At 46.6% G+C, this 13,331-nt stretch overlaps 1 protein-coding gene across 2 annotated transcripts in view; it reads left to right on the top strand.

Annotated features, from left to right (window-relative positions):
- The window catches only part of IDH3B (isocitrate dehydrogenase (NAD(+)) 3 non-catalytic subunit beta), a 455,202-nt gene that overhangs the window by 199,295 nt on the left and 242,576 nt on the right, over positions 1–13,331 (top strand). For both annotated transcript variants that reach the window (XM_069632420.1, XM_069632419.1), the window contains exons 7-8: positions 101–234; positions 10,514–10,616. In XM_069632420.1, coding sequence (XP_069488521.1) covers positions 101–234; positions 10,514–10,616 — 237 coding nt within the window. The remainder of the gene's footprint in view (positions 1–100; positions 235–10,513; positions 10,617–13,331) is intronic.

The raw sequence follows: 13,331 nt of genomic DNA on the forward strand, positions 1-13,331 counted from the left end.
GGGTTGTGATTTGAGAATTGTTAGGTCAGTGATTTTGATAAGCTGTAAAGCTGTTTTGTTATACACTCCCAGATAAACAATAATGCTTCTTCTTGAACAGAGCGCGGAAGGGGTGATTGAATGTCTGAAAATTATCACCCGGGTGAAGTCCAACCGGATTGCCAAGTTTGCCTTCGACTATGCCACAAAGAAAAATCGTTCCAAAGTCACGGCGGTACACAAGGCCAACATCATGTAAGAATAGAATTATTGGTGAAAGGATGGCAGTAGACCTTAAGTTTTACTCCTTGTTTTTCACTTTTTGATACTTATTGAAAGGAATACATACTAAGCAGTAGCAATTCAATATAATGTGTTTGTCTCGGGTACTTAGATCTGTGTAGGTGGAGATTGCTGAAGGAAAACAAACATTGACTGAGCAGACAGTGTTGCTGTTTGAAGTTGTTTGTCGAATTTTGCATTTATTGGCTTCAATGCATGCCGCCATACCCAGGTGTCATGATTTTCATCATACCATGCATTGCAGAGCCTAACCTCCAACCCAAAGGTGGCTCTAACTGCCCACCTGGAGCTGAGATCGGTTTTCGCAGCAGAGAATAGTGATGCACCCAAAGTAAGGCTCTACAGAAAGCTTGGATAAACTACTACCCATGAGCATCTGACGGGCTTACTATTGGACAGCAATATTGTTGTGGGCCCACAATCTGAATGAATCTATGTATTGATGCTCATTACCCTTGTATGATAGTATCTACCTACTTTGATTCGCCAGGTATCGTGCCTTCTCCCCAAGGGGGAGCCCTTTCCCATGAAGCAATGGAGGTGCGCCCGCTACCCAATAGTCCCCTTAGGGATGCTTTAATGTGGGAGGATCTCATGAGGAGGGTCTCCCTCTCTAGGGACGAGGTCAATCACCTTGGGTACAACCCGTTGTGCAATATAACACCACCACATGTCTTACCCCCCCTCCGTTTCAAACCACTATATTGAGAGTAAGATAATGTATTTCTATAGTGCCAGCAATACAGACACCGCATAAGCAGCAATGAGGCAGGCGGCTGAGGGAAGTGGGAGGAGACCGACCCCTGTCCCAGGAGAGAGTGGCGCTGTGCGAGCAAGCCCCAGAAGGTAACAGGAAGCATGGACGGGCCGGCAGGGACGTGGGGGAGGAGAGACGACTCTGCTTCATGCCGGAGTAAGCGTAAGGCCATCAAGGGTCTTGGACCCTAGCAGATGGGAATAGTGCGTGCAGGGAAATCTTCCTCGTACCAGTGGCAGGGATAAGTCTACTGACCACCAGAGAAGGGTCTGGGACCCCAACAGAAGAGAAGGATGCATCCAAGGAAATCTTCCTCGTACTAGTGGCATGGATCCATGGACCACCAGAGAAGGGCTGGGACCCTGATATAAAACTTTACTGATCCAGTGAAAGAGTGAAAAGTTAAAACCGCGGTTGGAAAATAACAGCAAGACTGAATCCTTACAGTACGCTGAAGATATGCCAGGTGAAGGGAGTCCTTCTCCCTGACACCGGAGAGGGCAGATCGGTACCAGAAGAAGGGAGCCATTCTTCTGGTCCAGAAAGTTGACTGTACAAAGTGCTGGAACTAGCGGCCAGGGTGAGGGAGTCATTCCCCATTTGTTTATAAGAGGCAATTTTGGGAACACCACCTGTATACCATTAGATTGGACTCATTCTACTGGGGTCAGAACTTTCTGTTAGATTGCTACAAGCCAGGGGAAGGGAGTCATTCCCCCTGGTACCTGTTTGCAAGAGAACCTTTTAGGAACACCACTCATATACCAAGAGAAGGGAGTCATTCTCCTGGAGAAGGAACTTTCTGTTGGTTTATATTAGTCGCTAGTTGTAGTGTAAGGGATACTTGTTGTGACACAGGATGGCAGACTTTCATTTGGACAGACATTCTGACAGATCCTCTAGTATTAGTTTGAGGCAGGGAAACCCTGCTACATTGTGTCCGCTTCCTTCTTCGACACCCTTAAACTGCACAGTTTTATCGCTAAACCAACACTTGCATTTGCAACATCATGTCTTTTATGCTCCTACATAGAAATACATTACTAATGCTCACACTCCCCTGTTAAGCATTTATATTGGGAGAAGGAGATTACATTTGTTATAGCGTTTGTTATATTGTAGATAATATATAAGCATTAAAATAGAATAGTCAAGTAATATACAGTTCCTAATATCAGCAATGAAGTAGATACTCAACATCCTACTCTTCTAAAACATTCAAAACTACTTTAAGGGTGCCGAAGGAAGAGACTGAAACGCAGGTGGCATGCTTGTCGACATAAACCTTTTATTTAGACCAAAATAAAGATGAGACCGATCTCTTCCTACCTCCTAAGAGGGGTTTCCCTGCCTCTGCTAAGGAATCAGTCACAATATCCAGGTAAATAAGAGTCCATCGTTGTCAAAATTCCTACTTCTTTCCATCCCACTTTTAACTAATGTAAAAGAGGTAGTGGATCTTCCTGGTCCAGAAGAATGCCTCCCGTCTGGACAATGAGCCACAGTTGTAATCGTAGGTGGGAACTTCACATGAGAGAATGAATCCCTTTCCCAGGTCTCATTTACTTTCACAGGAAACAGCTACAGCTTGTGATGCTGTAAAGTTCTCAGTTCCAATTCACCAGGCAAAGTTCCAACTCAAACATCATTCCTTATTGTCCGTAGTTTGCTTCACTATCGGGTTCCTGGAGCATGTCTCCCTTCTCCAGGCATTATATTCTCAATGTTCTCATAGTGCCAGGGGAGTGACTCCATTCCCCGGACTTCTTCAGTTTGGCTTCACAATGTACAACACCAGGGGGTAGGGCTGCCTTCTCCTGATCTGTCTTAGCTTCACGGGGCATAACACCAGGAGGTATTGCTTTCTTCTCTAGATGTCCCTTGGCCTCACGGTTCATACATGCTGGGGCAAATGCCTCCCTTCCCTCAAGCCCTTCTCAGAACTTAGTATGCCGTTCACACTGCCAGCGGGAAAGCCTCTCTTCCCCAGCCGCCTTTATCCTTTTTGCTTTCACATTTCACAGTTCACGATTACCATGGGGAAATGCCTACCCTTTCCCTGGCTTGGTTTGTACTTCAAACGTTCACAGTTTACAACATGATTTCCTAATCAAGGACCGGGATCTATACCTGTGTGTTTGTCTTGTCTTTGTGGTAGCCCTGTGTTACCCCAGTTTTTTGGGGGGTTTTCCTGGCCGTGAGAGCACCGTATTAAAGAAATACTCCGAGCCAGGGACAGACCTCACTGGCACCACCCCACCATCTCAGACCAGCCGCTCTGGTGAGGCGCTGGACTACCTGCAAATAAAAGTGATGTTAATTCAGGAGATGGGCCACCAATTCTGCTGCTTGAGCTGAACAATGCATTGGCAATCTCTTCTGTATCAGCACCTCGTACTCCCCTTCCTCCAATCTTACTACTGCTGCACCAACATGCTTTTTGCCTGTCTCTGGACACATGAACGCTGACCCATCTACAAAATATACTTCATCTTCGCTCAAGGGAATTTCACTTGCTTTAGGAATGTAATCTCCTTCTCCCCTCATAAGGGGCTCAGTCATGCGTTTGCATATCTTCCTATGTACATGGCTCTGAGGAATGGGCTGGGTTGACTGTTTTGCAACGTATCACATGAATTTTTGGGCTTGAGATGATGATCTCATAGGAAGTGGCCCTTTGTATGGCGTGTGTGGGCTTCAATCTTCCAGGTGTGGCAAACCGAGTGTTCAATAAATAATGTGACAGAGCATCCCATCACAACTGTGGAACTTCATTCAGTCGGGCAGGCAGCTGCTGCAAGAGCCTATTTGCACGTGAAATGGCCTTGCATCACTGAATCGAGGGTACCACTGTAGTAAGCTAGTGGTCTATGGCCCAATTATGTCTTTTGTGTCAATAGTGCGGTCATCAGTGTTCCGTTGGAATGTGAGAACAATAAAAATTCTTGTTCATAATCTGGTGTGGCGCGGATGTGTGGTGTGCATATCAGTTCCTTTAATGTCGTAAATGCAGTATGCATTTCAGGTGTCCATTCTATTGCTGTGTTTTCTTTCTGTGCTTCCTTTAAAACTTGTAGTAGGGGTTGTGTGTATGCGGCATAGTGTAAGATCCATGCCCTGCAATAATTACATATGCCAAGGAACTTTTGCATGTCTTTCACTGTGTGAGGTCTGGCTGTTGCTCGTAATGTCGCTGCTCTGTCGGGAATTATCCTTTTGCCATCTCTGCCCGCCACAGCTCCTGCAGCCAAAGAAGCTGTGCAGCATCTTCCTCGTCCCCAATTGTACATTGCATTACCAAGTGTAAATCCGGGGTGTCGGGGAAGGTTCTCCACAGTGCATCCCATACTCGCGTCCGCACATGGTTAAAGGACACCCCATCATGCATGTCATTCCCCATGGTCACTCCTGTGAACTCCGCCTTCACCCACACTGCATCTGACTGATCTCCCACTGCAGATATTGAAAGGCTCTTTATGTCCCCAATTGCTAATGGCACTCCTGCTGTATTCTTCTAAAATGCATATGTCCATTTTCCCGCCCCGCGCCGCCCTTAGAGCGGTGGAAGTGCTTTGAGGAGATTGTTCTTGTGCATCAGTGCCTAAAGTATATAATGAGGTCGTTCCACTCCCTTGTGGGGAATCTGTAATTTTCATCTCACCTTCACCTTACCTTTACTCCTCTTTTTTTTGCCAGTGACATTCTTCCTAACCTGTTTCGGAGCCTTCCCTCCCATCCTTCCTCTGTTGCCGTTATCTCTGGGGTAGCCCATTGTATTTGCTGTACACATCCCACTGCCCCGACATCAGCTTCGTCAAAGTCGCTACAACATTCCATCACTTTCTGAGGTTACTGTATCATATCCCACGCTTTCTACCTCACCTTCTCGTTACATTCGGATTGCTTTTATTGGGGTACTGTCTATTCTAAAAAGGAAATCCCGGTTTTCCATTCATCTTCCAGTAATGCAGCAGGGCTCACTGGCACAGTTGGTGATGGTGGCTGCCCACCCCCGGACAAGGGCAGCGTTGTCCCACACAGTGTTTGTAATCGGGCCAGCTCTGCCTGGGTAGATGTTAATGCTACTTCTAGATCTCGAGTGGTGGGCTCTATGAGGGCAGGAGTTGCACTTGATGGAACATATGGAGGAGGTGCTGCAGTGATTGGAGTTGCTCCTGGCATATACACCAGGTCCACGTACCCCTCTGCGTGTCTTGTAAGCAAGGGGTATATTTTCTTTGGTTCTTCCCTTTCTTTCCCCTTATCGCCTCCTTCATTTGGCACGGCTGTGTGCTCTATTTCCTTTTCATGTTTATTTGTAGGGGGCGTTTCGTCGAATATCCTCCACAAATCAAGCAGCTCTTGTATATTTTAAAGCTGTTTCCCTTTATGCTTGGTTGCTACATGGTCCACAAAAGACCCTCCTTCTGGCCAGATATGAGGTAACCCCTCCCCTTTTATTTCTGCTACCCACTGGCCATCATATTTTTTATTCGATCACTATATAAGGGGAGATGCTTGCAAATGTGTGTAAGTGGCATAGCCATATTTGTCAAAGGGCCTTTTCCGTCTTCTATTTTCTCTGTACCATAACACTTCAACCTCTAATGTATCAATCTCTTTTTTCAATTGTTTGCTTTCAAAACATTACTTATGCATTTTCATGTCATTTACATAAAACATAAACCAGTGAACGTTTTCACAAAACAAACCACTGTTTACATCGACAACATCAAACCGAGAACATAAAACACTCTAAAATAAATCGACATGTCCCTAGTCGCCTTTTTCATGTTACCTTGGATTGTCTTTGCTCACACTCAACACTCACATCACCCCTTCCCTGCCTGGGCTTATCTTCATGAGAGTTATAGAACAGTATAGATACTAAATATTACTAATTGCCGAGCCTACTAAATATACAAGGCTCCTACTTTATTCCATTTTCTCACTTATTTCCAGCAGTGATCAGAACACTGCTTTGCAGTGCCGCCTTCCACCCCCCTTCGGAGCTAGGTACCTGTATCTCCTCTTATTGCCTCACTGTACTACTTTTATATAAAAACCAAATGGCCATGAAAAGAGAAAGTGCTTCCTTCTCAACAATCACTCCATCCAGTCACACTCAAACCAATTCTTGCGTGTTCTCCTTAATTAATTTGCTCCACACCTTCCCTTTCACTCCTTTACTCCCCCTTGCAATCAATACTCACGTGCCCGTGCTATTCCGAAAGCCTCCGTTCGCAGTCCATCCACAAGTGGGGGCCTCCCCGTCTTGGCCCTGCCCGGCTCCTGCGAGCAGTTGGGTAGTCGCAAAGCCGGGACCCACAATACCTGTGTTGCTGCGTATGCGTTTTTTGTTTGAATCTGGTCAGCCGTAGGTGGGGTCTGCCTTTCTTTCAGGAAAGGCCTGGATCTCGCCGCCGCAGTACGGGGACGTCAGGGAATATCACGTCGGATGGACACCAAATGAAGGTGCCCACTCTTCAACACAATATCCACAAATCAGAATGGACACACCCCAGTAGCGAATGAGACCAGGAGATAGATTGCAGATTGCAAGTAGAACAAAGTTTATATGAGATACATTGTGCACACAGAGAACTCTGCTGCCCAGAAAGCGCTCTGCCAAACATTACACGGGCAGCACATTATGAAAGAGAACATCGTCACTGATGACATCATGTTACAAATGCACAATTCTGCAATACAATTGGGTTAAGTCGTCGTGCTGTATGTATCTGTAGCTGCCGACCATGGATACTTGGGTGTCACTCCCGCAGTACGTGGGTCATCTGGGCTCCTCTTCTTGGTCAGCCCAGCAAAAATGACACTTTCCCTGACTAACTGATCTTGCAATAACAGGATTTGAGAGCATGAGACAAATGACAATCATAAAGTCTGGTAGGAATGTGGGTGCTTTCCAGAGTTCATAGACAAGTTATAGGCATACATTGTACCCGCTGCACCCTATTCCCCATAAACCTAAAGTCCCCGACCCAGGTGCCCACCTTGGGGGTTTTGATCTACCTAATGCCTTATGATACAAATAGAGAAGAGTTAGGATTAGAAAGAATGAGTGTCTGGGGGTCAAGGCTCTCAAAGGTGTCTTCGTTTGGCCTCTACAGAAGGTCAGATGTGTATCTGTATCAAAGAGCAGAGAGGCATGGGCCTGGTGGATTACAGCTCAGCAGGGTTGGGGGGTCAAAAGGGGCACAAGCAGGTTAATGGAGAAGGATGGGCACTAAGTCGGGGGCCTGTTCTGGTCTCACACTGTGCAGTGAGCTCATCTGCTCTTGGACGGCACTGAAGGTTGCAACAATGAATGGCTGAACTTCCGTGAGAACAGGGTTTGTGTGAAGAGGCAGTGGGATGTGGGGCCCTGGGCAGGTGGAGTGAGGCGCGGGGCAGAGGGAGAAACAAGCTTTTAAAGATCATTTTCAGGCCTGGTAAAAAGATGTTGTTTGGTGGGTCACCTAAAAATGGAGTCTTTGCACGTTAGTAAGGCCTAATTACATGCTTTCCTTGTTAGTAATTAGTAGGTGATGTACAGTTGGTGGGGGGGGGGTGTCTCCCCCCTTCAGCACAAGTGAGATCCGTGCATGCAGGAGTGGTGAGAGTGGCGGGATATACCACCTCTCCCCAAACAGTCCATTCCAGTCTACCCTTACCTCGACGACTGGCTAATAACATGGCATTCGTACGGAACATGCCTTTCAAATACAGAGAAGACGGCCATATGACTGTTAGGGATGATGGCATGGCATCCTGCATTTATCTAGTCCCAAACTCACGTCTGCGATTCGCCCCATGCAAGAGTGGCTCCGAGTGAATGGTGTCAGGCCAGCAGACAATGGGACGATCTAGTGGCTGTCTCGGTAGCCCTCGTTCAGTCTCTGCAGTGGTGGTCAAGGGAAGACCTTCACCACCCCTGCAGTAGAAGCTACTCTCTCCACAGACGCATCTCTGACGAGGTGGGGGCTCACCTCCTTCACCAGACAGCGCACGGCGTGTGGTCCCCAGTGGTAGCAAGCAACCACATAAACCTTTTGGAACAGCTAGCTGTATTCAAGGCCCTCACGGCATTCCAAACAGACCTCCAGGGGAAGACCGTCCTAGACAGTACCACGGCCATGTATAACAAACAAGGGGGCACTCACTCTCCAGGGCTATCCAAACTGTCGCAAAACCTATGGAAGTGGGCTCTCAAACACAAAATGTTCTTCCTGTCACACCACTTTCTGGCAGATGTGCTCAGCAGAGACTTCCCACTACCCATAGATTACGAATGGCCATTACACGCAGACATTGTTTTCAACGTCTTTCCAGACTGGGGCTTCCCGGAGATGTTCGCAACTCTGGAGAAAGCGCAATGCCCAGATTACGCCTCCAGGTACCCGCAGAACCGCTCCAAGGGCAACGGTCTCTGGATAACCTGGACAGGGAAATTTGTCTGCGCTGTTCCCCTCCTGACTCCCCTTCTCAGCAAGATAGTGCACATGATGCACCAGGAACCATTCACAATGATATTGGTGGCCCTGATGTGGGCCCGCCAACCCTGGTTCTTTCACCTGATGGCAATGTCAGTCGCACCTGCGAAGAAGCTGCCATGCTCGTACAATATGCTGTCACAAGACAGGGGAGAGACACTTCATCCATGCCCGAAAAACTCTCAACTTGGCTGCCTGGCTCCTGAGGTCATAGAGTTCAGACACCTCCAACTTCCTCAAAGATGCATGGACATACTTAGGGAATCACGAAAACTTAACATCAGATAGTGCTACTCCAACAAATGGAAACGCTTCATGAGGTGCAATACCAAAAGCATCAATCCTATTGACTGCACACCAACAGATATTGTCCTCTACCTTACTCACCTACTAGACTCAGGCCTGGTTTTCAATTCCTTTAAGGTCCACTTAGCTGCACTTTCTGCTTACACCACGTCCCAAAAGAAGGTTTTTTGGTGGAAAATTACAGTGATCAAGGCTTTTATGGAGGGGGTTAAGAGACTTGATCCCCCTATCTCCAACCCAGCTCCCGGATGGGACCTGAATGTTGTACTGACTAGACTAATGGGACCTCCCTTTGAACCTATGCATAAGGCTAGCCTTAAAGCACTTGCTTACAAGACCGCCTTCCTGGTAGCAGTTACATCAATAAGGAGAGTTGGTGAACTGCAGGCCCTTTCAGTTCAAGACCCATTTGCCACGATTCACAGGGATAAGGTGGTCCTGCGCAGTCGACCACGGTTTGCGCCTTCGTTTATTTCAAAGTTCCATGTGAACCAATCAATAGAACTACCCCCCTTTTTCCACAATCCCACTAACATGGCAGATAGAATCCTCCACACACTTGATGTGAGGAGAGCTGTGATATATTCTCTGGATGAAACAAAACCACTAAGAAAGACAAACCAGTTTGTTTTCATTGGCAGCTATCTCTAAATCCGCCATCTCTAAGTGGATCGTAAACTGCATCACACTGTGCTACACTCTTGCCAAGAGAGATCTGCCCTTCAAGCCTAGTGCACACTCTACTCGGGCACTGGGGCTTCCATAGCATTCATTGCAAATGTTCCTTTTGAGTCGATTTGTAAAGCAGCAACCTGGAGTTCTGTACACACCTTTACACAACACTGCTGCCTACATACACACTCTAGGTCTGTCTCTCAGGTGGGACAAGCTGTGCTAAGACATCTCTTTGCTACTGTTCCTTCACACAGCCCACCACCATTTTTGGGTACTGCTTGCTAGTCTATGCACAGCATGTGATTTTAAGCAGATTAACCAGCATCAGAAGACATGCATTACTTACCATAACAGCATTTCTGATGATTGTATATGCTTAGATTCACATTCGCCCACCCTTCTTCCCCTCTTGGAGTAGAAGGAACATAGATCTATCTCTTTCTCTTTCTTTCTCTTTCTTTCTCTCTTTCTCTTTCTCTTTCTCTCTCTTTCTCTCTCTCTCTCTTTCTCTTTCTCTTTCTCTCTTTCTCTTTCTCTCACTCTCTCTCTCTTTCTCTCTTTCACTCTCTCTTTCTTTCTCTCTCTCTCCTCCCCCCACGGTAGTCATAAGGCTCCCTCACAACAGAAAAAACGCAATCGGTGTGACCTCGCAGTGTGAGGGATTTTGGGTACACTACATGTCGCGTTAGGGATAGTGTTACAGGCATACCCATGTCAACGTCCTCTTTTCAATCATCGAAAGAAAGATGCAATACTAGATGTCGGACTATGTGCACAGCATGTGAATCTAAGCAGATACAATCATCAGAAATTTTATTACGGTAAGTAATGCATGTCTTATTGAGGGAACAAGGTGGTCCTCCCAGAAGCATGTACAGAGGACAAGCAGCAGTGATTGGCGCATTTCTAAGGCTCGAAGACGCATGTTTTTAATAGTAGTCATAGACATGTGACCTTGATAGAACTTTCTCATGTTAAATTGCACCTTTCTTTGTGTCTGCAGGAAACTGGGTGATGGCCTATTTCTGCAGTGCTGCGAGGAAGTTTCAAAGCTGTACCCCAAGATAGAGTATGAAACCATTATAATTGACAACTGTTGTATGCAGGTAGGGACCTTTTTACTAAACTGTTAATGTGACTGCAGATACATGTGATATTTGTTCTTCTTTATTTTTCTTAGTTCTTTTTAATAAAAAAAAAAGGTTTTAGAGTCCCATTTGTCCGGCCAGGTGCTGGTCTGGTTGGAGACCTTTCTTACTTGACATACTCCGTCTTTTCTTTTCGCTATGCCCCCTTGCCCTTTCTTGTGGTGTTCCTCAGGGCTCCGCCTTGTCCCCTACACCGTTTAATGTGTATATTCAGCCCTTGGTGAAACTAGTCTATGCTCACGGCCTCCGATGCTACTCATATGCTGATGATACGCAGTTTATTGTCCGTATTGATCTCCATCATCAGGAGGCTTCGTCTCGGCTTCAGGGGTGTCTGGAGGCAGTGGGTGGGTGGGTGAGTGATAATTAGCTGAGGCTGAATGGTGGCAAGACAGAGGTATTGGTGATGGGTCCCCCTTCTGCTGCTTCTCTGTGAACCTCTGATTTCTGGCCTGTCTCTCCCGGTACCCTCCCTTCCCCATGTCTTGTAGTGAAGTACCTGGGTGTTTAACTTTGTGCTTCGACCTCTTTCGATGCTCAGATGGCAGCTGTTTGCCAGGCCGTGCACTTTAAATTGAAGGTTTTATGGAAACTTCTTCCCTTTATTCCTTCACGTCTAAATGCCCCTGTGGTTGCCTCGCTTGTGCCGAGTGGAGTGGACTATTGTAATTTAATTTACTTGGCTCAGCCATTTACCTCTTGAGATGGCTTCAGCTGCTACAAAATTAGGCTGAATGAGTCGTCTCCCCTGCTCAGTTTTCGTCACCTTTTCCCCGGTTCTACGTCAGCTCTGCTGGTTCCCCATTGAAAAAGTCCAATTTTTAAAGCTCTATGCTTGTGTACTGGGTGTCCTCCATGAGCACATAGTCAGTACGAGATCAAACTTAATACACCAGGCAAGAAAAAACCCTGTTTATTAATGCTGGGCAAGCAAAAATCCAACAGCACAGTGGAACAGAACTGATTGATGAGAGCTGACAAAACCGCCAACTGCGGTCAAATCTTTTATACAGTTGGTACATTATTTGCATAGTGAGAAACCGTTGCCATTAGTGTTTCAAGGTATGTATCACCCCACTGAGCTGATTTGTGGGACCACGTTAGTCCCCTATAGCTAGACATAGGTTAGTTGAAGGTCATAGGAGCAAACAGTCATGCCTTCCCCCTTGTTCATCACCTCCCCTGTGGGGCAACATTCCTTCCCGCTCCACCCCATCAATATATTTTAATGTGTAATGAGTAACCGTTTTGACCTCTGGAACATTATTGATCTACCATTGGCCAGCACACACAGAAAACACACAAGACACCCTTAGCTCCTTCCCAGGGACGGCTTGAATGATCCCTCCACCACCCCTCTGACTTGGAGTGTCTTCAATTTTTTCCATCTGACCTCCCAAGCAGGGCCTGTCTGTGTCACCTCCATGTGATCTACTTACCTGTGGTTTTTACCTGACACTGACTCTCCGGCAACACAGCGTGTGTAATGCTACCATATTTATCTTGCACCCCTGCCCTTCTGCCGTCCCCTAGGCTTTTCGGATTGCATGTGTGCGCTAAGCATCTTTATTACAGCCGTCAATGATACCCTGTCCCATGTATGGGGTTGTTCCTCCTGTTTCCCATATTCCTGCAACTGGTAGTTGCGCCCCCCTGGACAGCGCTGTATCAGAACCTTTACTACCTTCCCCCCTTCGATCGATCTATCGATCAATCTTCCTTTGCCCTCCATTTCTTTGCTCACTGTTTTGGGCATCCAAGTCTCGTTACCCTGTCCATGTCCCCTCCCTCTTCTTTGTAGCGATCCATGCAGTCCAGCCCATCTAAGGAACATGCCACCCAAAAAAAGGCATTCTAATCTTCTGCATTCGGTGGTGGGACTGCAAAGACCACCTGCACTTGATCTTCACCATCATTCACTCCACGGAGCTGGACCTTTTTTTTTTTTTCTCTTCCCTCTTTCCCCAAATTATTAGCAGACATTATATACCAAACCTTTTTTTCCTGCTGCAATTCTTTTTTTAGAAACAACTGTCCTGCACAGAATTTGCCGGCTGTAGAACCTCATATCTTCATATCTGGAGTCTCGAGAGGAAAACCCAGGGGCAATGTGTTCGCCTTGGAAGCAGACAACGCGGAGCAACACAGGTTCGATCCCCGGGTCCACACTTAGAAACCTCCGGGTATTAACCATGTTATAAATGACCGTTTATAATAATTATAATCTGTAGCCACCTATGCATACGTGTATGTTGCGCATACTTTTTTCATTCCCTTTAGGTATGTCACCATAGTCCAGTGGTCTTCAAACTTTTTATGCCAAGGCCCCCCTGAGCAAACAATAAATTGTTCGAGACCCCACTGCCCGCCCCTCTGTGTTGGTGTTATTTATTTTTATAGAGATATCTGCGAAATGTGTGATGCCCATACACACACACACGGATTGTTTTCAGTGGCGGCTGGTGAGTTTGAAAACTGGTGGGGCGTACATTTCCCAGGGGGAATTTTTGAGTGAGCGTGCGCAGTGCAACAGCCCCCATCACCCAAGGGGGGTGCGGAGGGGTTCTCCCCCTGCAATATTTTGGGGAATATGGCCTCCAAAATGTGCACCGAAATATGACAAAAGCATTAGGTTTTACATACTAATGGTGGTACATTATTCTTACGTGTGCA

The sequence above is a fragment of the Ambystoma mexicanum genome, chromosome 6q (assembly GCF_040938575.1).
Source record: "Ambystoma mexicanum isolate Mex_15411 chromosome 6q, UKY_AmexF1_1, whole genome shotgun sequence".
Taxonomy (NCBI): Eukaryota; Metazoa; Chordata; class Amphibia; order Caudata; family Ambystomatidae; genus Ambystoma; species Ambystoma mexicanum.